The sequence below is a fragment of the Danaus plexippus genome, chromosome 4 (genome assembly GCF_018135715.1).
Source record: "Danaus plexippus chromosome 4, MEX_DaPlex, whole genome shotgun sequence".
Classification (NCBI taxonomy): domain Eukaryota; kingdom Metazoa; phylum Arthropoda; class Insecta; order Lepidoptera; family Nymphalidae; genus Danaus; species Danaus plexippus.
The window spans coordinates 8340812-8367209 of NC_083538.1; the positions used below are offsets into that span (position 1 = coordinate 8340812).

At 30.5% G+C, this 26398-nt stretch overlaps 1 protein-coding gene across 1 annotated transcript in view; it reads left to right on the top strand.

Moving 5' to 3' along the window:
* The first annotated feature begins 564 nt into the window (after window positions 1–564).
* The window catches only part of LOC116768658 (protein peste-like), a 28721-nt gene continuing 2887 nt past the window's right edge, over window positions 565–26398 (top strand). The window contains exons 1-7 of the mRNA XM_061526859.1: window positions 565–722; window positions 16182–16318; window positions 18583–18721; window positions 24184–24344; window positions 25050–25265; window positions 25692–25823; window positions 25940–26108. Of these exons, the coding sequence (XP_061382843.1) occupies window positions 16199–16318; window positions 18583–18721; window positions 24184–24344; window positions 25050–25265; window positions 25692–25823; window positions 25940–26108 (937 nt within the window). The 5' untranslated portion in view covers window positions 565–722; window positions 16182–16198. The remainder of the gene's footprint in view (window positions 723–16181; window positions 16319–18582; window positions 18722–24183; window positions 24345–25049; window positions 25266–25691; window positions 25824–25939; window positions 26109–26398) is intronic.

A 26398-nucleotide genomic window follows, 5' to 3' on the forward strand; every position in this document is an offset into this window, starting at 1 on the left:
CATAACGAAGCTGAGAGTACGGATATGGCCGAGAGGTTTTATCCTTAAATAAGGTTTAAAAATAAGATTTAGATTTGAATGACATTAATTTACGCTACGAATGCGTGTGGACTGTATGTTTATTGAACTGTTTGTATATAATATTTGTGATATATGGAAGGGGTAATGTATGGACATAAGCATAGATTATTTTATTTAAAGCCACGTCAATCCTACATAGGTATTATGTAGCTAGCGGAAGCCGATAGCGTTACGTCCAATAGATAATAGAAATATTATATTGCGATGTATTATCCTCGTTTTTACATATTATGGTTTTTATAAGCACGTTTTTCATATATTAAAAAAACGACTACATGTCGGTGATGTGGAGAATACGTAAATACTCGCCGTCCCTTAAATTCTATCATCGATTATATTCGCCGGATCTAGACTAAGCCTGTATAAATAATCTTAAAGTTGCGATCGTAACACAGTTTGCATACATCTGGTCACAGATAACTGCTACAAGCATATTTATATATCTGTTATCTTATCAATACTAATTAAGACCTCGGTAGTTTGCTTGTTTAGTCACACGATAACCGTCCGAGTTATAGGACGCCTCGGACACATTAAGACATGACGGATACTTAAAAATGGTCATAAGTAACAACGTTTGTTCAATAAAGTGATTAGACATATCGTTTCCGATCCCTTGGTTGTTTTTGTGTTAGCTAAAGGTGAGTTCTTGTTGTTTCATATCAAATTAATATTATTTGATTTAATTTTAACTTATTTATTATTTTTATAACCAAAAACTTTCAGTGTTTGTTTAATTGATAAAGTGTTCAGTTTTCAGTCGTAACATCCATTCACATGTAGGTACTGTGTATATATTTTTAGTTTTTTTTTAAAGATACAATACAATAATATAATATACGCAGATTTTTTAAGGATCACCTTATCTTGAACTTAAAATTTGTTACTGTGATATAATAAAAAATTGGAATTATAATTAAAAATGGCATTATAATGAAAAATGGCATTATAATGAAAAAAAGGTGTTATAAAGCGTGCGAATTATATCTTTATTATTCATAATTAATCTCTAAACTAATTATAATTGATAACCATTGAATTATCGCAAAAATGGGCTCTTTCTAGTTTAATATTTTTGCCGAAAATTTTAAGCGACTTTAAATAAATAATGATAATTGGGCTATTAATTTGCGTCGACCAACTTAAATATGCTATTTCAAGGTTTTCGTCACACACGTCGCACGTCTAATAGAATCGTAGCATTATTTTTGGCAAATACGACAAACCTAACTTTGATCATCTCCGAGAACATAACAATCATGTCAAACTAGTTTAAATTTAACATTATTTTATATTAATTATAAATCTTTATTAAAAGTAAATTTTATTTTACATTAATTCTTTAATTTAAATTTAAGTAAAAACAATAACTAATAGGGATACTAGTAGATAGATTAAACAATAATATTTTTTTTTATTTTGTTTATGAATCTGTCAGTAGATTTAGAAACAACACATAGTTATTATTTAATTTAGTTCACAAATTTGATGTTACATAAATCTAAAGAGCTCCTAATCAAAAATTATAATAATGACAGAAATAAAATTATAATTACAAGACATATGTTTGTACACCGCGAGATAAATATGTGACCCAATGTCATAAAAATATCCATCTAGATTTCCTTATAGCCGACTAAATAAATACGTGCACAAAATGAATTACAACATGTGGAGGCGGTTGGAACTTGACAACATCACAACCAGTTAACTTATGCCAAATATACTATTGGTAACGCGTAAACTGAAACGAGATAGATCTCTATACTCTGTAAACACCTTAAGCTTTTTGTCCAGAACAATTACATGCTTAAAATTAACAAGAAACCTTATCCTTCTTATTTAAGTAAACAATATACTGTAGACAATAGTTATTAGTTCTTAAAATAATTTATATTTAACATATCTATAATTGCTAACATACAAATGTTATAATATAGTTCTATAATAATATTGTAGACTGGATAATATATATAAAATACATACTTGGATTTCATTAGAAACTTAATATGTTTTGTGATATGTTTGTCTTTAGAAATAATCTGAATAGACATCAAAGTACACCACTGCAGCCAGCTTATCCCAGACAAACATACAGAATCTCGTAAACCATTCCTAGACAGTTTTTTTGTACATCCTTACATCTATTTATTTCATAAAAATATATAACACATTGAAATATCAAATAAGTGGCCTGACTGATTACAGCTCGAAGATTGCGTCTTGATAAGGCGTTTGTTATCAAAAATATATCAATGGTCGATTTTGTTGTCACTAATCTGTTATTTATAGCATATTATTTTAAATCAATTTTCACCTTTTACCCTCAATAACCTTTTCAACCTGAATTCATAGACGTTTTCTAGCGATTATTTCTAGCGAAATTTGCACACAATCTATATTAAGACAAACTCATACGTATTCGAAAGTAATGACATTATGAATTAATTAAATATTTTATAAGTAGAGCTTGGCCTGTGAGTTATAGAATGTCTTAATCCGTAAATTACTTTCATATTTAGTGTTTGACATTGTCGTCCTGCTACATATCCGAGTTGTGATTTGGCGCCTGTTATACAGCCATACATACATACTGAACTACTATATGTACTAAGAATATTCAAGGAGGTTCTAATACTATCAAAACTTTTTATGCTATAGCTTCTATATGTCACGCGTCGGTTATGTCAGTACTTACGTACTTGTTTATAGAATATGAGAAACTATACAAAATCCCAGAGGATATTTGTGCGTCGTCCTCCAGACCAAACATATTTATGTATTCGCGAATTTTAAAGCGCGTTGTGATTATAGAGCTTACGGTTCCTTGGGAAACCAACATCCCAAAGACCGTGCCCTCAAGGTCAATAAATATTAACAGCTCACTAAAGAACTCACTAAGTATATGTTCGTTGTGGATAGGAACGGGGTAGAAGTGGGAGCGAGAGGTATAACGGCAAAATCTCTCTATAACCTACTAAAAGACTTGGGCCTGTCCAGAACTAATAAATATCAATTCATTCTTGGAACGTACTTTAAAGGCAGCCCATGAGGTTCTTTTCAAATTCGGTTAAGTAGAGAGAGGAGCTTGGACGGTGGAGGCGAGCGTTTAACGCGCGTTAGATAGGGCCCCTTTAACCTACACCTGGGTCTCAAGTCCCAGGCACTGTTGAAGCTCCTCTCCTTGCAACGCGATGGACCCATTGGATGCTAAGAGGTTTCGTCTAAAATTTATAATCTGTGGATTATAAAAAATATCTTTAAATTCTTTTGTTTCAATATAATACATTATTTTAATTGTAAATTATGATATTATAATTAAAGATTGGAAACAAACTAATCTACGTAGACAACATAATCTATGTATTTATTAGACAAAAATAAGCCATACTTCGTGATTGCTTACTATTTCGACGGCATTCATTTGTATTTTATATCATTTTCAGTGTGAGGATAGTTACCAACAAAATTTTAACGAAACCTACTGCTAAGGAAAAACATTTTTTTTGTATTTTATTATTATCTTCATTACGTACATATACATATTATTTATTTGACATCGACACTACGTAAATTATAATTCTTTGACATAATCAAAATGTAAATGACAAGTCATTTGTTGTTGGTGTAATAATTTTTAAAAGATTTATAGCTCTTTATTTGTGGCGTGATAATAAAAAAAAATCACTGGATTCTAAAAAAACAATAAAAGTCATCGATAAATTTAATAAGAAGATAAAAAAAAATAAAAAAAAATTATCTTTAAGATTGGAAAATATATTTAAATTTTAAGGCTGTTGTGTAACTGTGGAAACGTGAATGAGGTTTCAAAACATAAAAACACTTTTTCATTTCTATGTTATCTGAAGCACTCGTGTCACATTTTGACTTCTAAACTCGAGCGTTTGTTTTCCTTAAGTGTATTAATATTAGAGCATATTTTCGCTAATTAGTTTTTAATTTATATCCTTCGTGAATAAACATGTTAAAATATTTTGCCTATATTGATATAATTTACTACATTGTTTTCTTTAGAAGTCGATTGGATGATTGGATCTCGAGTTATTGTCCTGGGTCACGAGATAAAGATTATTCTTGAAAATATGCACATTCTTTGTGTCATGTTTATATTGTATTTCTATAAAAAAATATATTAAACTATTTTAATGTAATTTAGTTTTAAAACAGACAAATATAATGTCTGTTTTTAATTACGTTAATTTAGGACATTGAACGCATATTGAACTATATGTAACCTCTTGTAGAGTAAAAGAATGTTTTCTTTTCACTATCTCCTCATTGACCTGAAATACGGATTTTGCGAAATCGGTCAACATGAGGTACAAACAGATAGTGGTGCACGCTCCAAAGAGAACAGATCAGTATAATAGTGTCAGTGTACAAGGTTGAAGCTCTTATATTTTCAGTTTAATATACGAAATTTTAACGATATGGCCTGATAGGATATACATTCGTTATCTTTCTAGTTATGACATGACCCTAGCATGAGTACAAGAACATCTGTTTTGCTGAGAGATGATTCTCTATGAAAAACTGTTAATAGCGGTCAATGAATTACGAGTAGGTCCTCAGGGATGTTTTTTCAATGTTCCTCACACATGAGATCGTCGTGTTGTCATGTTTTTCATTGATTTTCGTCTGATAACTTGAACTTTATAGATTGGCTAAGACATAAGTGTGCCTTGAGCGCAAGCCGTAAATCGTCAGTGTCTGGGTATTTTATAAAATACAGTTTAGATAATGTATGCAGGAATTTTACGATACAATTACTATATCTAAATTTTACCAATGGCCAACCTTGGAGTAGTAGGGTATCCATTATTTCATCGTAGACCCTTCCTTTGTTCTTGATTTGATTGTTTTTCCATCTAGAATACAAGATCAGGTACCTCATTGCTGTGTCCATGTTTCTTTCTGCTTATGATTATAAGGTGTTCAGGTCGAGGGTGAATAGATTATTTAGGGACAGTGAGTTAAGGTCAATAAAATAAACCTTACTTGATATGGTTCAAATCATTTTAAATGGTTATTCAAATTGAAAAATTGTTAAATATATTAGAACTTCAAATATGTGGGACTTTTTATTATCATTAGTGCTATGTAATTCATGATAAAGATAAACACCATAAATTCTACCTCTATGGAATCTTCAATATTATATAATAATATGAAATAAGTTCCAAATCTTACATACAGATACTAAAACCTTACAACAATTATATTCTCAACCACTTTAATTAATTTCATATATTATAATATGCTATTAATTTTTAATAACCGTGACTTTTAATTAAAAAAAATATAACCTAATAAGGAATGCAGCTTTGTAAGAAAACAACTTAACAGTGACTCTTCTCAATACATATTATCACTTGTCTTATCTCGTGACCCTTCACACTGCATAATTGCTTTATAAGACACAGTTTCACGGCCGCTCCACACACATAAACCAATAAAATGAATACTCTCAATTTTATCTGGAACAAGCTCTTTAATTTTTTAATAATTTAAATTTAAAAATTTATTTTTAACTTTGGAACAAAATGTTTAGTAGGTTTAGTAAGATAACTACGAATACGTTCTTTAAAAGAATCACCTTTCATTTTGTTGCCATGTTCAGATTAAAAAAAACACATGAAAATTTTAACATATTTAAGTACATCAATTAAGTTTTATATACTATAATATGAAAAAAATACGAAAAGGGTTAGGTCTTAACAAGGGAGTCAGAACTAAACAGAAAAATGCATGTACAGTTTTTTGTGGACCTGTCCAGTTTTACGTCAATTGAGAATAAACTGAAATTTTGATGGCCGATTATTATTATTCAAACTATTTTAGTAACAACGCAGCAGAAAAAATTTATCATAATTTTGATGCAACTACGTAGATAGGAACTCTTTGTGTTATGAATCAACTTACTTTCAAAAGACAATATCAGGGAAAAGTTGGATGATAGAGAAAATGTTGAATCACGCAAAAAGATCCGAGTTTGGGATGAAGAAAATCACACAGAAAGACGCCTTAATAGTTAAAAAAAAAACAGCCGCTGAAGAATAAATTAGTGCTGTCTTTCTGTTTGTAAAATTTCTTTACTAGTATCAAAATCATGTAAATTTGCGTTTTTAAATACCTTAGTATCATTATTCTTTTTTATATAAATAATTATACGGGAAACGTAAGTTCGGTAAAAAAATTACATTAGGTACATTGAATTTCAAAACAATGAATTATTGCGTGATACAGGCACCCTACATATATTTGTGACTAGATTGAGCTCGCCTTTGAAGGTCGACTAAAAAACCTTTAATAATTATCCATGTCAATTATAAATATGAAAGTTTTTAGCTCGTACTAAAAAACTAGTTGACTAAGTTTTAAACGAATGAAGACATAAATGATGCTGTCAATAACTTGGTGCGAGTCGTTCGTGTGGGCGCACAAAAATACTTTCGACCACGTGCACTGGACACAAGTCGAAGGTCACTGAGGGACGTAAACACGTGAGTTTGTTGATACATATATACTTACTATTAGTCCAAGTTGACATCGTAACACTTCATACGGAGCGTTAAAAGTTATTCATTCATAAATCTTCACACATTATACTACAGACCTAGGTTAATGAATAAGTAACGGGTAACGCTCCGTGCGTAGTATTTCGATGCAAAATTTGGACTAAGGGTACTGGTCATACAATCATACACTTAATAGTTGTGAGGGTCGTGAATGTAGCCGTTCATGAAGTTGTGTAACAATACATCTATTTTGGCTAGATAATATTATTTGGCCGAAACAACTTTCATAAGGAAGTCAACGGAAGAACGCGTTTTGGCTAGGAGACGTTTGGAAAGCTATTTTATAATGTTTGGGTTGTTAATCAAGCAAATGACTAGAACTTTCAAACAGTCTATCTTGTCTTAACCTTTGGAGCCCAAACGAGGACATTGAGTTAGGACTGGTCTATAAATTCTAGGTCACTCAATGAACTATGGAGCGTGGGATTCTTGGAACTTCTCTGGCAGATCAAGTTCCAAATAAAGTAATTTTTCAGAGAATTAAAGTCTCCGATGTTTAGAGAATTATTAGTATGCTAAAATGGAAATGCGTCGTGTATGTCTCCAGACGTTAGACCATCGAAGGAAATAAAACATTTTAGAGTAAAGAAAGCATTCAAATAAAAGTAAAAAGTGTTAAACGCCCTACAGCCAAATGGACCAACAATGTGAGAGAGGCTGTGGGTGAAGGTTTGATGTGGCTCAATAAAGGAATATTATATATTTTCATTTTGCGTTCTACGTTTGACTTCTTTTACATAAAGTTGATAAACATAGGAAGCGGAAATCACAAAATCAAATGTCATAAAATATAATTTTACAAACTTATTTTATATCTAGTTTTGAGGGTCATTGTACGTCATTTGTGAGCAGTTCCTTCGCGATGGTCCGACTGCTACAGGATGTGATGATTATCTACTTGAGCTCATTCAGGTCCACGTCTGGTTGGCCGGCATTGTCAGCTGTATTCAAATAATTTAAAACTATGATACTAGAGACGAATTATTATTCACGTTTAATATCGTTTTAACACAACTTTTAAATATTAAACCCTCGCCACCCGGTCTTCTAAGGTTTTCTAATCTAAAATTTTCGCTACACAATCAAATATAGACCAACAATAACCTCGTCAAATGCCGCGCATTACATTAACTCCAAGATATAAGAGTTTTTATAAATATATTTATACAGGTAAATTAATATAAGAGAATGCATATTTTATTTTACTAACAGATACTTCATTTTAATTTAGAAATGGTGTCTGTTACATCGCTGTTAAAAAATCTGAATTTTTTTCATCGCATTCTCTCTCCCGTAAATTAGATTTAAGAAAAATATTATTATGTCAACTGTTATTATTATTTTTCTATAGTTTGTGAATTCAATTATGACAAATTTTGTATAAAACAGAGGATGTCCTAAGATTGATCACAATACATATTACACACCTACACTTCCTTAAACATTTAAGCAAAAATCTCTTAAAATCACTTGTATGAAGTAAAAATTTGTGAGATGTTTAAAAACTTTTTGAATTTGATTTTACTTATATCATAAAGAAAATATTTATAGCCTCAAAGGTAACCATAAATAAAAATGTATAAAATCACGTTTTTATCATTAAAAATTATAACTACATTCTTTGTAGGTACAAACAGGTTTCATTATATAAAATGTCTGCACAAAACTAACAGAATTATATAAAAATATAATTAATTAACTTGACTTATTATTTAACAATATTATTATCAAGAATAAACATAGTATATAATGTAGACTTCTTATCAGCGAGATAAACGTCAACACGCGTGGCTAGACGGAGCGCGAGATATGAAATTAAAAATGTGTTATAAAATGTCATTTGTCACAAATAAGTTAATATAAAAAATAAAGAAAAATAGTACAAACAAAGTACTTAAATATATTTTTAAAACAAATATAATATGAATTTACATTTTTTAATTACAATCTGACGTTTGCTTACGTTTACAAAGCGATGGAAGGGTTCGAGTTTACAAAGCTGTTCTCGGTGTGGCCCCTCGTTTTTAGGATGTTTTTAAAACAAACCTTTTATAAGGAAGCCTATTCAAATATTGTTCTACTTTTGACTTATTTTTCTAAAGTTAGTAAGAATTAGTGAAATTTATATTTTTGCCAAATATTCTGCTGTAAATAATTTGTTGTAATTACGTTTTGCGTGCTAATTGATCGTATGATAAATTTTATAAATTCAAAAATTCTTACGAGTGTTATTATAAACCAAAAAAAAAGTTGAACTTAAGTGTTTATATAAAAACGAAGTTTAAATTACGAAGGTTTTAATTTAAAAAATATATATTCTAGATATTTGCTATTCCCTCGTTTAGGTAGGTACAATTATTTATGACTTGCACCTAATATTCTTCATTCCCAAGCAAACGATTCTTACAAACGTCTCGGCGGATGTTTCAATTCCGTCCGAGCAATCATCTTATGAATTGTTTTATTAAAAGATTGAGAAAATAATTGAATTATTTATATTTCCGAACTATACTTTTTTTTTGATACAAAAAGAAGTTTTTATTAGAAACATTTAGTGTGTTACACAGCTATTATGATAACTTAAATTATAAAAGAAAATTATAGCCCTGATAGTGTTGATAGTAACCAGTTTTCTTTTGATTTCCATATAATGTTAATTCAATAGTGTTATTTTCCATCTAAAATAGAACCACAACGCCCTCAAGGTTGAATCTTATATCAAGAAGTAATCTTATTTATAATATTAATGTATTTCAATGTGATCACGTTTGTTGACGTCCTTTTAACTTAAATTTATAGTTATTAGTTAAAAAAAAAACTCAGGATCTCAGTTTTTATTCTCAATGAAGGCTAATTTCATTTAGTTGAGTAATCGTTGAGACAACTACTGCCTTATTATAGTTTCTCAAAGTCGAAAAGCTAAGAGAATACCTACAACTTCTTTATCTTCTGTCAAAATCGGAGGACCTCTGAAGCCGTAAAAATTCTTTGAAATTACTTCCTTTTCTATGCCGATATTATAAACAATTAAATGCTACAAGAGTTACTATATTCACTTCAATAGGACATTTCCAACGTTTGTTAGTTAAACATAGGAAAAAAATATATATTTTTTTGTTTTAATACGTAGTAAAATTTATTCTCATACAAATAATCTTACTACGTTTCTATTATTAGTTTTTAGACGCAAATGTCCTTTCATTGTGACACGTGTTTTATTTAAGAGTATGCGTGCATCTATAGTATCGTGAATCAGATGTTTGTCAAATGACATTAGCCGTTTAGACGTACCCTCGTCATTTATTCGTCACAGCTATTTATTAATGTCAATCAACAACTAAATTTGTTTGTACCCAATAACAAATATAAAAATACGACTATTAATTTATCCAAATAGGAAATGAGCAGCTTCGTCCATTTGTAAATGAATCGTGTGAAAAATATGTTAATTAAATTAACAAACCAGTTTACATCGGTCTAAGAAGTAAGCCCTTATATACTTTTATATGTTAAATACCAGAAGTATACGTAAAATTTTAATTATAATATTTATTTACGTTTAAAAACTCAGACAGCTGCCTTTTATTAGTTTTATATGTGTAGTTCTGAGATACTTAATTTAAGAATTATTGACTTACATTTTATGTCATACTATGTAACATGAGACGAAACCTCTCAGCATTCCATGGATTTACCGTGCCAGTGTCGGGTCCATCGCGTTGCAGGGAGAGGAGCTTCAGTAGTGCCTGGGACTTGCGACCCAGGTGTAGGTTTAAGGGGCCCCTAACTAACGCGAGTTAAACGCTCACCTCCACTGTCCAAGCTCCTCTCCCTAACTAACCAAATTTGAAGCGAACAATATATCTAGGCAAAGATTACAAAAAATATTAGCGTTTTAGTTCCCGATTTTATAATTTTACATTTTCATTACACGATTATTAGTTTGCAGTAACCGGGATAATACATAGACCAGTATATTTAGTCTGGTCTAGTTTTCTGTTCCTCATTTAAAATTTACGTTTGTACTATGTGTGAAGATTATAAATCGAAGAGTGTTAACGCTCCGTATCTAGTGTGATGCCGACTTGGATTAAGCGAAACGTAAACATAAAACATTCGATCCATTTTATCCTAAATACTAATTGATAGAAATAAATTAGGAAACCGGTTTTAGTAGTTAATCTTATGAAATTTAATCTTAGGATTGTAAAACAATATTTTCTTCAAAAACGTGACTTTAAGAGATGTAATAAAATACGATATTCTTAGAAATCAATTGATACAAATACCTGAATGATGAATGGCTTATCGTTACTATGAGCTTCCTTTACGTTAATACTGAAAGTTTAATTGTTACTGTTTGATAAATAAAACCTTCATAAAATCATTATAATCGCTACCTATTCATCAACTTCTGTGTGCCGATAAAGTATAATAATTTGTATTATTTTCCCTCTACCATACACCTTACTCTATGATACAAAATTGCGTTGCCTGTTAAAAAAAAAAAAACGTATTCTTTTAAATATCGACTTGAATATAAAAATTAGTCAAACGATAATTTTATAATTTTACATATATATAATAACTAATATATAAGATGAATTAATTTATAGTCTTTGGAGAGAACCGTATAATTTAATAACACATTAAAACTTATAAATATTTGAGATTAATTCTGTGACCAAATGATTTTAATAAATTAGACTATAAAGATAGTCTGTGTTGAATATTTATACGAATTTGAAACATCTTTATGTTTGCACGGAGCACGTGTTGACATTGACACGACGGACTTGTACTTTGTATCTTTATTAACGCACGGTAAATGAAACGAGTGCTTTATTTTTGTGTCCAATCTGAATTAATTAAATAATTTTATATATAAACTTTTTGGTTAAGTATGTGTTATTGATTTAAAATAATACTGGCAATTTTTATAGCTGTGGATTCAAAGAAGTATACGTTTTTGTTGAAATCCAAATCAGGGTTGCTATATTTAAAAAATATTGATGATAGTCTGAGTCATTTAATATGTAGGCAAAGAAAATAAACATCATGACCATTGTACACGTGTTCTAATTAACATAAGTCTGTCCATGCAGGTACTTTGTTGATTAAGGCACCCAATATACGAGCGATACCTATAGCTATTGCACCTATTTTCGACACTTACTATGAATCAATGTTCCGATTGCGGCCGTCGTAAAATCCGCTCGTCTGTTAGTTACCTTAAACGTGTAAACAGTAAACAGTTAAATGAATCATTCGATTACGCATTTCTCGTCTTTTAAAACCATTATAATGATAATTTTGTTTAGAAACATAATGAAAGTTATTGTTATTTGATGACAGATAAAAATGAAATATAGAGACGAACTGTAGACAGTGCACATTTTGTGTTTGGGCTGGTTCGAGATAATAATATTCTCTCGTAGAAAATATGAGCGTTAAATAGCCTTTAGGAGCAAATCTTACTTGCCAGACTTTTCTTTAAAATTTCTACAACTTTAACAATACAAAACAATCAAAGTAATCTGGTTGAAAATCTTATTTTTCTGTTCTATGATATCATTAATTTAATTTTTTTTCTTCATTAAATAATAGGTTTCACTATGGATAATATATGTACCCTTAGCACGAATTTGCCTCTTATAACAAACTAAATACGTTGACACAACAACGTGCATACATCTATGAATCATAACTTCAAACTCTCTGTGTTTAGTTTCTCGAAGCAAACTGATAGTAAAGGTACTAAATCTTAACTCTCCCAGTAATAGAGCATAATAATATTAACATCTTTTATGACGAGTTTATTCAAAGTTGTATAAAATATTATGTAATATCACGATTGTATTCCAATAAGATGACCCATGACATTGGCACCACGCGACTGACTTAACCGCACACGTTATTCAATACAGAATTAAAATGAAATAATGTTTTGATATTGTTATTTGTTACATTTTTTTTTTATGAAAAATACTTTTATTAAATACTTTTTACTGGTTTTAATAAATATAAAACCTGAAGCACAGTTCAAAATATACTTCTCTAACTTTGAAAATTATTAGATTATTAAAGAGGAGTGTTTTTAAATACGTCAGAAGTAAGGTAATTGTTTCACACTTGTATTAACGACAGTCACGGGAGTATAAAGCGAGGCTAACCGGTCGCCTATAGCAGGGTTGCAGATTATTTTAAATTATCTTGCAGTGTTCATAATTTTTTTTTTTATAAATAAAAACAAGATTTTCGGATACACTACGCGTTTTGTATTACATTTAAAACTACACACTCTCGAAGTTTCGGTTATTTTGCAGCCACCGTGGTCACACTCACGGGCAGACGGGATCAAAGTCTAACGAGACATTATCATCTCGTCTGTCATTGCATCCTTGTGGTACACCTCAGGAACCGAACGACCAACAAGTGTAATATAAATCATATTTAAAAATAGCGTAACATAATTTTGCACGTTTCGTTACAAATTAAACAACGTAAAGTTTGAAAATATTTGCCACCTTTTTCATCTAGGTTCGTTTTTAATTAAATTAATTTTAACAAATATTTTTATACAATGACTCTTTTTAAACATTTTTTTTCTGTCGCTTTTATACAGAATTTAATAATTCCCATCTCCAAATCTCTAGTCTCACGACTGGCTGATTTGGTGAAAAAATCCTTGTAAATGTCACTATTTAGTTTCCCATTAACCGCTAGACACATAAAACTCACAATTATTTAGAATATTACTAAATTAATGCGAAAAATGTTGGACATTTGCATTATTTTTATAGCAAATGATTGAGATAATCCTTAAAGAAATAAATCTCTTGAATTAATCTAATAAACGTGATAAAGATAATATCGCCACGACCTCGACCTATCAGAAAAAAATCATAATATGCTAAATAAATAAATATATATTTGAAATAATTCAAGAATATTTTATTCTACATTAATCCATTATTTTAATTTTTTAGTTATCGCTGAGTGTCTGCTATGAAGATAATATATGGATATAGAAAAAAATACATAATCTTTTAGCTATTTTATATACATTCAGATAACATTTGAATGTGAATTTAGATTTAACTGATAACTTGATAAGGTAAAGCTTGACTTAGCTATTTCAAAATTAAGGTTCAATAGCCGTTGTAAGGTTTTTTAAATTCACAAGTATATTCACAGCACTTCAATAGTTTTATCGTAAACATATAGCCGAAAATATAACACATCACTAACTACGCCGGTATTACAAAAGAAAGCACTTACTTAACTCTTGCCGTTTTATTACAGATCACAAAAAACAACAAAGAAAATAGCGGTCGTTAAACAGACGTTTATGTTTAAAAACGATGACAGATGCAAAATTAGAATATATAAAGATAACATGGTTATTTATTATAAAAAAACAGATATTCCAGGATGATAAATAGGTTTTTTGACGATTAGATAATTGGAGACTATTAGAATAACACACAAAACATTTGTTTACAGATAAATTATTAAAATCAAAGCAAAAAAAATAATACGAATTATATGAAAAATGAGAACTAATTCGGAAATATCGGATAAGGTTTAAATAAAAATTAAAATCCTCATTGAACACGCTTCTATTTATATTAACTCGAGTAATTATTTGTTGTTATATTTTTAGTTCGACAGGCGAAGGCTCTGTCTATGCCTTATTTAAGAATATTTCCGCTTATCCGTTAATTCAGCGCTCAAATTTTTTTTTAAGATATATTTAATTCTATGTATTCTATGTACAATAAGTTTCTCAAATTATTTCTATTTCAAACGAATTGGAAGTTTAAATTAATATAAATTTGAACTTTACAATATATTTTTTTACAAAATCTGTTGTTAACTTTTGTAGATTTTGAATAGGTATATTAATTTAATGCGTTGTTTAATTAAAACCGAACGAATCTTATACAAATTGTGGCATTAAATAAAATTTTAAACGTTAGCTTGTACACACATTTAACGGCGTGGTCAAAAACATGGTTCTTTTTTGACTCCGCGGTAGAATTATTGTAGTTACATCACGTTAAAAGGGTTCTACGCATGCGATATGATTCGTCTCTTGTTGTTTAATTGAAGTACGGGCGATCGCTTCTCAGTTCTCACATAGTTTCGTGCTAACAATATTTTATTAAACTCCCGGGACATTATGAATTGTCATTGTTAAATGCTCAGCGGGGAAAACATTGAAAATATATAGGATATTAATTATATATTAATTATATATGGATTAGATAATAATCAGGATTTATTTATTAACACGATTTTATTAGCTTGGGTTGTATGTGTGTATGTATGTGTGTATGTATGTGTGTATGTGTGTATGTATGTGTGTATGTATGTATGTAACTTAATCTTTTAGCTTAATTATCACCGGTTTCTAGAAGTCTGAATAATTGGAAACTTTGCATACGTATCAAAATTTAAAGAGCGTAGAGTGCATGTGACTACATGTCATGTCTTTCCTCTCATAGAGACATAGTTGCCACTGGAACGCTTGTGACATGCAATATCAAGCACCCCACGCTTTTTACTATGAATTAAACTATTCTGTTGATAACTTAAATTTTATTATAATTTTATTTTGAGGTGAGTAACTATGAGTGACTGTTTGACCTTCTACTACTGTAATGAAATTTCTTTGTAATTGAAAATTATGTATTTGCTACGTTTTAGTTCGATTAGCAATAAAAGCGTATTTTTTTTAGTTTTTTTAAATTATTATTTTTTATTCTATCTGAGAGCCAAAACGTGACTAAATAAATTCGTAAATAATAAATAATTCATGATTATAAGATGGCTTATCGCTTGATTTTTATCTCAAACACATTTGATGCATCAATAAGGTGCAAAAAGCTCGGCGCGGATACTTTTTTGTGAGAAGTTGGAAATTTATTATTAAAAAACTTATCTAATCTAAATTATGTTTATTTGAGACGCATTTTTATTATAAACATTGATATTCACTCAAAATATTTTGTTGTTTGTTGTTTGTTGTTGTTTGTTGTTCAACAGTCCATTAACCTTCACTTTAACTATGAGAACAATAGAACTGTATTTGGATGCATAAATTCTGGGATAAATGTGATGCAGTAGTTAAACTTATTGCTTATAATAACAGCTTTGTTACCAAAACTTTGTTATAATATTTATTTATTGAAACTAATCCTAACAAAGGGAAAACAGATTTGAACGAAATTAATTTATCCGTTTCATATTTGTTTAAATGTTTCATTTTTATATATACATATCGCCGAGGAGGTGAAGACGAGGTACACAAGAAATGACATTAAAAAGCTTTATTTTTGAATCTAACGCAGTGTGCCCTGTGTACCCATTCGCTCCCTTGCTTTCATATCAACAACGTTTTTCTTAGAAATCGTGAAATGTATAATATTGTTTTCCATGTGAATTGATTTTTGAAGTATTTACGACTTAATGTTAACAGTAATTATCTTAATACAGGTGATAGGTGGTGCGCCATGCGAGGGCGCGCCCCGCTTTATCGTCGGACGGCGGTCGCCGTGATAGCACTCCTCGCCTGTGCCGCCCTGGTCACAGCGCTGATGTGGAATTCTGTCTTCGAATTAGCCTTTTTATCAGTGAGTATATTCCTATCCTCCAACCATAACTTTCCAATCAACTGTTTATTTACATACAATAATATCAAAACAGGAATTATTGAACATTTTATCTTATTATAACTTATAAGATATTTATAGGATTTGTAAATAATTTTTGCAAATACGATACGTAAAACAAACAGAGCTAAAAAGCACAAGCCATTTAAAAATCTTTTTGAGTTAACACTCATATATCTAAATACATATTTCTACCAGTGTGTTTAAGCATTAGGAAAATAAAATGACTATATACAACCCTAATTTCCGGGCAGTTGCTATAGAAGGAGAGTGTAATAATTGTATTTCTTATAAAGTTACGAGGGCAGAATATCGGCTCTAGGGCGCTACGGCTTGATTACGATATTTATTTTGAAACCTTAATCGTTTGTAAACCTAGAGCAAAGTAGCGAACAGTGAAGCGTGAACCAACTCATCTTACAGTAGATATTACACAACTATTAACTTTGTACGTATGCCATATTTATTAAATCTCCTAAACCACATGACTGATATGGATTATTGAAACGGCCTGTTCTAAACAATGCTTTATTTTAACTGTTACCACACAACAATCGTTTGGAAATTAGGATTTAAAATATTTTCTTAGCATTTACAATTCGATCATTACTCTTTGAACATCAGAGCTATATGATTTTAAAAACACGTTTTCAGTGTTATTAAGGATTTTGTAAATAACATCTTTATTGTTTTTCCGCTTGGATTATAACCATTCGTACTATATGTAAATATTTGTTATTTGTTAAGAATTGAAATAGATATTACGCTGTGGTGATTTCAGGGTTTCGTGAACTATTTGACAGAAACGTATGCGTAAACATATATTTTGTTTCACACATTTGTCCGTCCGTCATATAAGTTATCTGAAAATGTTTAAAAGCTTTCAGTAATATTAATTAATATCTTACCTCTATTATCTATTCTATATGTTATATTCTCGATTGTCGTCAAAATGAAGCGGCTTAGGATAAAGAATTTTTATATAGCAACACTAACCTAACCGCATACTCTTTAGAATTATAGAGATAATTGTTTCGTAATGTGATATTTGTGTAATTGGCTGACTTAAGTTATACCCAAGACTTTAACGTTTGTGGATACAGAACCCCTACTTGACAAATGAGACCCTTTATCCGACCGATATTAATTTGTATCATAAATTCTATCTCCGATTCGCTTGACGCATATAAAATGTTTATATCAATTATGCAAATATAAATTCCAGCTTATCTACATGACATAAAGTTTTTATGGTTACTAAATATAACCGGATTACGAGATCATTAGTGGCTTAAGACAGTTCAGGATCATGAGAGTTATGAAACATGTACCAACAAGTTGAAATAAAACAATACGTGCTACCGCTTGAGTTACGCTTACGCCACCACTGTGAATATACAAATAAAATATCCGTAGTACAGTTGTCCGTAGTACAGTACAGTACAGTTTGTCCTAATAACTCCGTTTGTTTTTCAATCATTATGTGCAGCTTAAATGTATCCGTGAGAAAAGAATGTAAATTATCATACAACGTGATATAATAATACTTACAAGGAAAATGCAAATATCGAAATCGACAGGACATTTTTTTTTTAATCTCACGAATGAATACGATCAAAAAATATTTAATGAAACACCTAATAATTTATAATAATTATAAATTGATAAATAAAAATCGTAATATATTTCTAACGTTAAAAATAATGAAGGTTTCAATTGTAATTAATTGTGGATAATCGATCAACGATGGAACAATTCCCTTGATATAACATCTGGTTGATCTGGACACATTAAAGCAACCTTATCAATTATTTGGTCTAGATGGCTCAGTTTATAGGTTAATAGATATGAAAGAGTCGCTCCTTAGTGTCCTATTTGATGACAACAATGTTGCTTAAAGAACTTTTGACGTGATGGTTGTTAGCTATTAATAGTAACTGACAAAATTGAAACATTGAAATCAAAAGCCATAATTTCAATCAAATTTGTTTCTTACGCAAGAAAATAGACGACAACTAAACTGTTCATTTCTAATATTAGAAGCAAATATAATAAATATGGTTTGGTTGAGAAAAACATGGACACGTTCACGGCATAAGATCTCTTACTACGGACTAGCCGAAAGTTGGGCTACTTTAACGTACATTAAGTTATGACTATTCACAAAAATCTCAATTTAATGTTTGTATAACAATGGATTATTATATTTTTAATGAATTTTTCAGCAAGTGACATTAACGCCAACTTCCCGCGGCTACAAGGAATGGGTCGCACCTTCACTCCCTCTCTTCTTTAACGTGTACGTTTTTAATTGGACCAACGCCGATCGGTTTCCGGAGGAGCTGCCCAATCTGGAGGAACTAGGTAAAGTTGGCTTAAAGTTTTTTGCGAGTGATATGCGAAGAATGAATATTGATTTGTTCTTATAAGTAATACAAAGTCAATCAGACTAATTCGCTAACAATGAAAATTAGCACATCCTGCCAGACGCTTAGTTAAAAACAAAATGTATGTTTTTTTGTGGAAAGTTTAAAGTATGCGAGAATTCTAAAATTGACTTAAATCAATATATATTATAAAATAAAGTACCCCGCCGCGTCTGTGTGTCTGTCTGTTCGTGATAAACAGAAAAACTACTGCACCAATTGTCAAACGGTTTTCACCACTCGATAGCGTGATTCTCGAGGATGGTTTTAGTATATAATTTTGATAAGTTTTTGTATTTACTTGTGTGTACATTAACGATACTTGTTGAAGACGTCGGGAGAACATGAGCCGTCTGAGAGCTTTTAACGAAAACGCTGCCAAAACCCTTTGAGATATAACAAAACAATGTATGGGTGGAATTGTGTATTTTATATAGGTCTACAGAAAAGTCCCCGGTGGCATATGTTTATACCTTAAGGATAACATACTATATCCATTTTACAACTTTTGAAAATTAGCATTCCTAAAGCGTTTATTGAAAAGCTATTTACATAAATACGGTATTAAGTCTTTACAAATTAATTACTTCGTTTTCAAGCCTACATCAGTATCCGAAAATACTTTTCAAATCATTTAAATCAGACGTACCATTGGAAAGTTATCATAAAATAAGTTTAATAATTCTCAAAACTAAATAGGTTATTTTATATTTTGTAAAGAGCCCGTGAGAAGCAGGGGCTGGCACCTAGTATCTTATATACAGATAAATATGATAACCTATTCCTGTAGCTAGCTATCGTTTTAAAATGAAAGTAAATTATATGAAGTTTTGTTTGAATATATCGTTATAATAATGGGTCCTTTTAAGTAAAAAGCTTGAGAAATGTATATGTATTTGTTTGTATCGGTCTATTTTATTAACACAATAACATATTCTTAAATATTTCATCGAAAAGTTACCAATAAAAGCCCGATCATAACCAAAGAAACCATTCACTATAAAGATTATTCTTCAAAATTTATTTCATTCTATAACTTAATTCAAATTACTAGCAAAAAAAAGGTAATCCTTAAAGCTGCCAGTATGTTAGTACAATTTTTTGAAATTTCATGGACACGCAACATTTATGTAATATATATATTTAAAAGAAAACTTACGTTCTTAATAATTATGACGAATAATACCCGCGGAGCCGTCCTAGCTATTGCTGTTCTTTCCATAAATAAGACTGTTTTAGTGTGACGTCTCCGCAAGTATTTAAATCTTATTTTTATTATTTTATTTGTCCAGATATGTTTAATCTCTCCCCTCCTTCGTATTTGTATAAAATCTGCGCTTCATGAAGTATGTCGACATGATATTGACACTACATTGATTAAATTCTTGCTAAATAACCTTATGTGTATTTTTCTCCTTGCTACTTGCTACAGAACAGTCTTTTTTTTTTAGAAAGAACTATCTGGTAGCAGCTCTCTCTGCTTGCAATCGGGAATTAAAAATATATATATATATATATGAAAAATACAGATAACCCTTACTATTATCCGAATTTTATGAAATTATTTCTCAAAAAATATTGCGTTTTTAGTCGAATTCAAAAAGAAGAAGGTTTCTTAATCGACCGTATATATGCGTTTTTTATGGTGGTTCGCGGATAACTTCGTTGTTTGAGAATCGATTTTGATGATTGTTTTTTTTATTGCAAAGTAAATATGTTAAAGGTGGTCCCATAATAAGCAAACCAGGGTTTGACGAACCAGAGAAATCGAGGTGAACTCTCAAATATTGTAGGGGCGACTAGCTTATGGAACTGAGGATCTGAGGAACTGAGGATATAAAATCGTGAAATAAAATTAATTTCAACAAGAAAAAAAAAACGAGTTCAAGCAGTGAACTAAAAAACAAAAAAATAAATTTACTTCGTACAAAGTAGTATGTATTTTTATTTAATTAAATAGAAAATAATATTAAATAATTATTTTATAATGTTCAAGTCGGTGCCGAGTAAATGCTACAACAACCTTACTAAAATATCAAATTACTAAGTACACACAATAATAATTGAAAAGTATTATTTAAAGAAATTACAAAACAACAACACTATTAGAAAAAATATATTAATCGGTGCCTACTAATTATCAAACTAACTTTAAAATATTATCCTAAGTACTGGCTTAGGAGCTGCTGGTAATGAATTATGATAGAACCTTAGTATGTACAACATAACAAGTGTGAATACTCAAAACGGAATGGAAAAATTAAGAGAAATACGTTTGAATACAGGTATTAGAATACTGGTCGGGTTGGACATCATCGCCGTAGGTCCTAATTTATCGAAAACTTGAGAAAAAAGAGCGAAGATAAAATTTAGTTTCGTTATAAAATATGCATCGCTGATGTACCCGTATAAATAACATCCCATCCCAGAGTTTCGTGGTACAGGGCAAGAACGGAGTGCTTTTGTGTCATGAATATTTTCAGAAATATTTAAATCTGCTACCCATTACAATACTGTAAAAAGTGATTTCTAAAATTAAGCGGTCTAAAAATATGCTGTTTTTCTACTTCTTTTTTTATATTTTCTCGAACCAATGAAACGCTATAGAGGTTGCTCGTGTTACTGGAATCATAAAATAACTTAGCGTTAACGTATATCAATAAGCAGTGCAATAGTTGACTTTTTCTGTATGCCTTAATAAAATACATTTTTATACACTGCCTAAACTTTCGGACCCGAGGAACGGCCCGGTCTAACACGGCGACAAAAAAATATGTTCATTTTTAGCCATTATAAAAATTAATCATCGCGGAGTACTCGAAGCGAACCGAGTTATTTGAAATGATAAAAAATTATATCTCATACTGAATGGCATTCTTATTATATTGAAAAATTTTCAATACTACTAAAGTATTCATATCAACTATAAGTATGCTCAAGGGATAGACGAATGCTGTAGTAAACATTACTTTAGCTCTATATATCATCCACAATTCTTTAATATTTTGCGATACCTAGCACAGCTCAAACAGCATTTGTAACGTAAGCGAAAAAATCACTCTATCTTTTAAGAACAACAGCATCAAAATTTGCCAATTTTTAAAGATCTTACACATCATATATAACCGGACAACGGGCTTTATATAGTACTGGGCACCAGACCCGGCTTCGTACGGGCTCTTTACAAAATATAAAATAACCTATTCAGTTTTGAGAATTATTAAACTTATTTTATGATAACTTTCAAATGGTACGCCTGATTTAAATGATTTGAAAAGTATTTTCGGATACTGATGTAGGCTTGAAAACGAAGTAATTTATTTTGTAAAGACTTAATACAGTATTTACATAAATAGCTTTCCAATAAACGGTTAGGAATGCCAATTTTCAAAAGTTGTAAAATGGATATAGTATGTTATCCTTAAGGTATAGACATATGCCACCGCGGACCTTTTTGTAGACCTATATAAAAAACACAATTCCACCATATTTTATTTTGTTATATCTCAGAGACTTTAGGCAGCGTTTTCGTTAAAAGCTCTCAGACGGCTCATGTTCTCCCGACGTCTTCAACAAGTATGGTTAATGTACACACAAGTAAATACAAAAACTTAACAAATTATATACTAAAACCTTCCTCGAGAACCACGCTATCGAGTGGGGATAACTGTTGGATAATCGTTGCAGTAGCTTTTCCGTTTATCGCGAACAGACAGACAGACAGCCGCGGCGAGGGACTTTGTTTTATAATATGTATTGATGATTGATTGATGATTAATATTTTATATAGTGAAGTATTTGTACTAGTCGCAGACATGTCTCTGAGGCATTATATTTGGTATTTTTCATTAAGTATATTAACAGCATTACAGAAATAAAATTTCTGAACCTAATCTGACATTTATAATTCTATAATCTATTCACACAGCAAATAAATTAATTTATCATATTTTCATTTGACTGGTAATATTGGACTATATCACAAAATAAACAAACATCCCTAGCGCGTTACATGCCAACTAATGTATGTTTTTGGTAAAATCAAATGAAAAAAATTCGTTTCAAAATCAACTCACGAAAAGTTAAAACGCAACTTGCTTAATTTGTCCCGCTCGAATACTTCATGAGCTAGCGTTAATCCCGATTATAAAATGAATTATTTATATAAATATTACTATTAAACATATGATTTGGTTTGCAAATTTCAACAGAATTACTATTCAATACAACTGCGATAAATATTCTTGAATTTGTAATTTTATGCTTAGGTATGCTATCAAGATCAAATGTTGAGATTTATAATATATATATATATATAAAAAATGACAAATACGGATCTATTAATTTGATAATTTGAAAAATTATCTAATAGATATACCTAGTGATTAGTATTTTTTTATTTGATATATATAGTTTCTACAGATCAATAACATTATACATAATAAAAACGTTGATAGCCTCGAATTAAATTATTTTAGCCCGAGACAAAAAATGTATAATCTTTTGCTTTAAAATTTTTAAAACATTTTATCATAATTATTGAGATAAACTTATGACTTTATTAGGTCATTAGAAGTCGAGATTAGTCGATAAAAATTTTCGTTACATATTGTCTTTCATTACAGTTTTTGCATAAACACGAACTTAATGAGATCTAAGACTTTCGCGAGTATTCATAATAACAGGACCAACTGACAGACATTCACATCTCGTCTGCCGTGTTCACGGTTGCTGCAAAGTAGCCGAAACGTCGGGAGTATGTAGTTTTTTATAATAAAATACGCGTAGTATAATCAGAAAAATATTAGTTTCATTTAAACATGACCATGACCGTGGCCATCAAAAGTTTTGTTGTATTAAACTTAGAACACATGTACGTCAGTTAATTTACTTGATGAATTATCTCCATTCTTTTGTTTATTTTATCATACATTTTCTGCATTTTTCACATCAAAGTAATTAATAAATAATGTTTTTTTCCTTTTAAATATGAAATTATTACCTCGAAGAACAGTTGTCAATTGTCTTGTCTTTGTGGTTGGCTGGTTGTTTTAACACGGCTTTGTCTTTCTGTCCTCGATATTTTTAAGGAAAAACGACTTGAAATTTCATGTATCGAATTATTAATTTGCTAAAATTTAAACGAGAAACGAGATGACTTAAAGCACTCAAATAGACAACTTTTATATTGCTACTTAATTTTTTCTACTGAATATAAAACAAAATAAGTATATCACTGAACGTACGTTACCACATGAAAACATTTGATGGGACGATAATTAAATTCAACGAGCGTGTCCGAACGACTTTTCTTATAGAAATATTTTATAAAGATCTGGATTATATTATATATTTCTGTATAATTTCATCTTAATTATTACAATTACTTTTAAACGTTAGGTCCGTATCGTTTTCGTGAGCATCGTCGGCATATCAACGTGTCCTTCAACAACCAGAACCACTCCGTGTCTTACCGAACTCAACGAAGCTGGTACTTCGACGAGGAGTTCAGCAACGGGACCATGAAGGATAACATAACTATTATAAACGTCATAGCAGCAGTAAGTGATCACTGGATTGACAATAAATCCTACTAACTTAAATGCGAATCTTTGTCAGGATGTTTGAATGTTTATAACTCTGCATGGACAAATAACAAGAGCATTTTATTTTAACTATACAGTAATGTATCTTAAATATCAGTTTAAAATATAGGCTGTATTTATCCCGCAATTAAACGTAGTTTCTTTGGGATCATGGAAGGAGAATTGTAATGTGTATAATTCCATTGCACGGACGCTACATGTCTCTGGTGGTGCATTCCAATATTTATTGTTCTAAGATACTTAGTATATTTCTATCTGAACCCAAGTCTGAAGTACACATTAGTATTTCAATAGAAATATAACCATCACTTAAACATAGATTTCAGTCACGAAGTTATAACGTTATAATTTTTATAGCAGAGAATTGTAGGAAAGTTTGTTTGTTGATTAATATAAGCTAAACTAACTTATTGCCAATAATCAATTAGGTATCCATTGAAGAGTAGACATTATGACAATTTCGTTTCTAAAAGTAACTCGATAAAGTAAACAGTCACAGACACAGCCTTCAATATAAATGATGCACGAAGGATAAATAAATTAAAAATTATAAAGAATAATATTCTCATAGTCTCTATGGACTCGAAACACTGTTATTCTCTGAGGAATTGTTACGTTAAATAATTTATATTCAAAGATATAACTTAACATAAATTTCAGTCTGCAGTCTATCGTTCGAGACACTGGGGTTTTATTCAGCAGAAGGGTCTATCTATGGGTCTCGCTATGCTGGGTCAAGGTTTCTCGGTGACGAGGACCGCTGAAGAACTGTTTTTCGAAGGTTACGAAGATCCGTTTTTGGATATAGCGAGGATTCTTCCCTCAACCACAACCGGAGGGGCGCCGCCAGTAGACCGGTTCGGTCTGTTTTACGAGGTATATTTAAATACTAATTGTCTTTGTTTTTCTTTCCTTTAACATACTAAAAAGTAAATGAGCAATAGTAATTTAATGATAGTCCAACATCTCGTCCTTCTAAGAGTCGTTAATATCAATTGATTCTTAAAAAGAGACGGATATTATGCAGATGCTTAATATTTGATACATTACGAATTACATTAGAAGCTGATCCTCAGCGTTTGATTAGTCAATACGAATGTTCATTTGTTGATTGATAAAGTTAATGTGATAAATATTAACGATATTATTATAAGGACGGAGAAAGTAAACATGTCTGTATAAAGATTATAAAATTTAAAAGCTACTCATAATATGTATCCAATAAACTCAACTATTTATTGAATCATGAGGTGTATTTTTAAATAAATTAATAGTATATAAACGAATGACACAAAATTACAGAGAAATAATTCGATGGATACTGAGGGTTTGGTAGAAGTAGCAACAGGAGAGGCCAGTGGAACTTATCCCGGACAGATACTCAGGTGGAACAATTACGAAAGTCTTCCGTTTTATGAAGGGGCGTGCTCTCAGGTAATTCACAGCAAAATCGAGCTTGTTTATAACGTAACGGACAAATTCAGTCTGAAATTACTTTCATAAAAAAATTATGAACACAAATTATATTTAATTTTGATATATATTTTAAGATAACTGGTAGCGCTGGAGAGATGATGGCCCACAATTTGACCGAAGAGCCTTTCACTCTCTTTGTCCCAGATCTCTGTCGGACAGTCCACTTAGAGTATAATAGCAGCGGAAGTTTAGACGGAGTTCTCTACAACAAGTACACCATGACCGAAGCCAGCTTCGATAACTGTGAGTTCACTTGCAGCTTTTAATGATACAACGAAGTATTCACGCGCAGATATATGTTTTTATCGCTGATTTTTGTCGTTCTGTTGCATTGTTACATTTTCATATTCAATTAAATTTAAGTCTTAACAAATATTGGACAGAAATTATGATGGAAAGTTAAATGTTCATGGAACGGTACTTATGTAAACAACTTGGTGTACATTAAACAGTCTATAGTTTATCAAAGAAATAGTTACGAGTAAGACAAATAAATAAAAAATATTTCTTTATATACCCACACACTAATCACT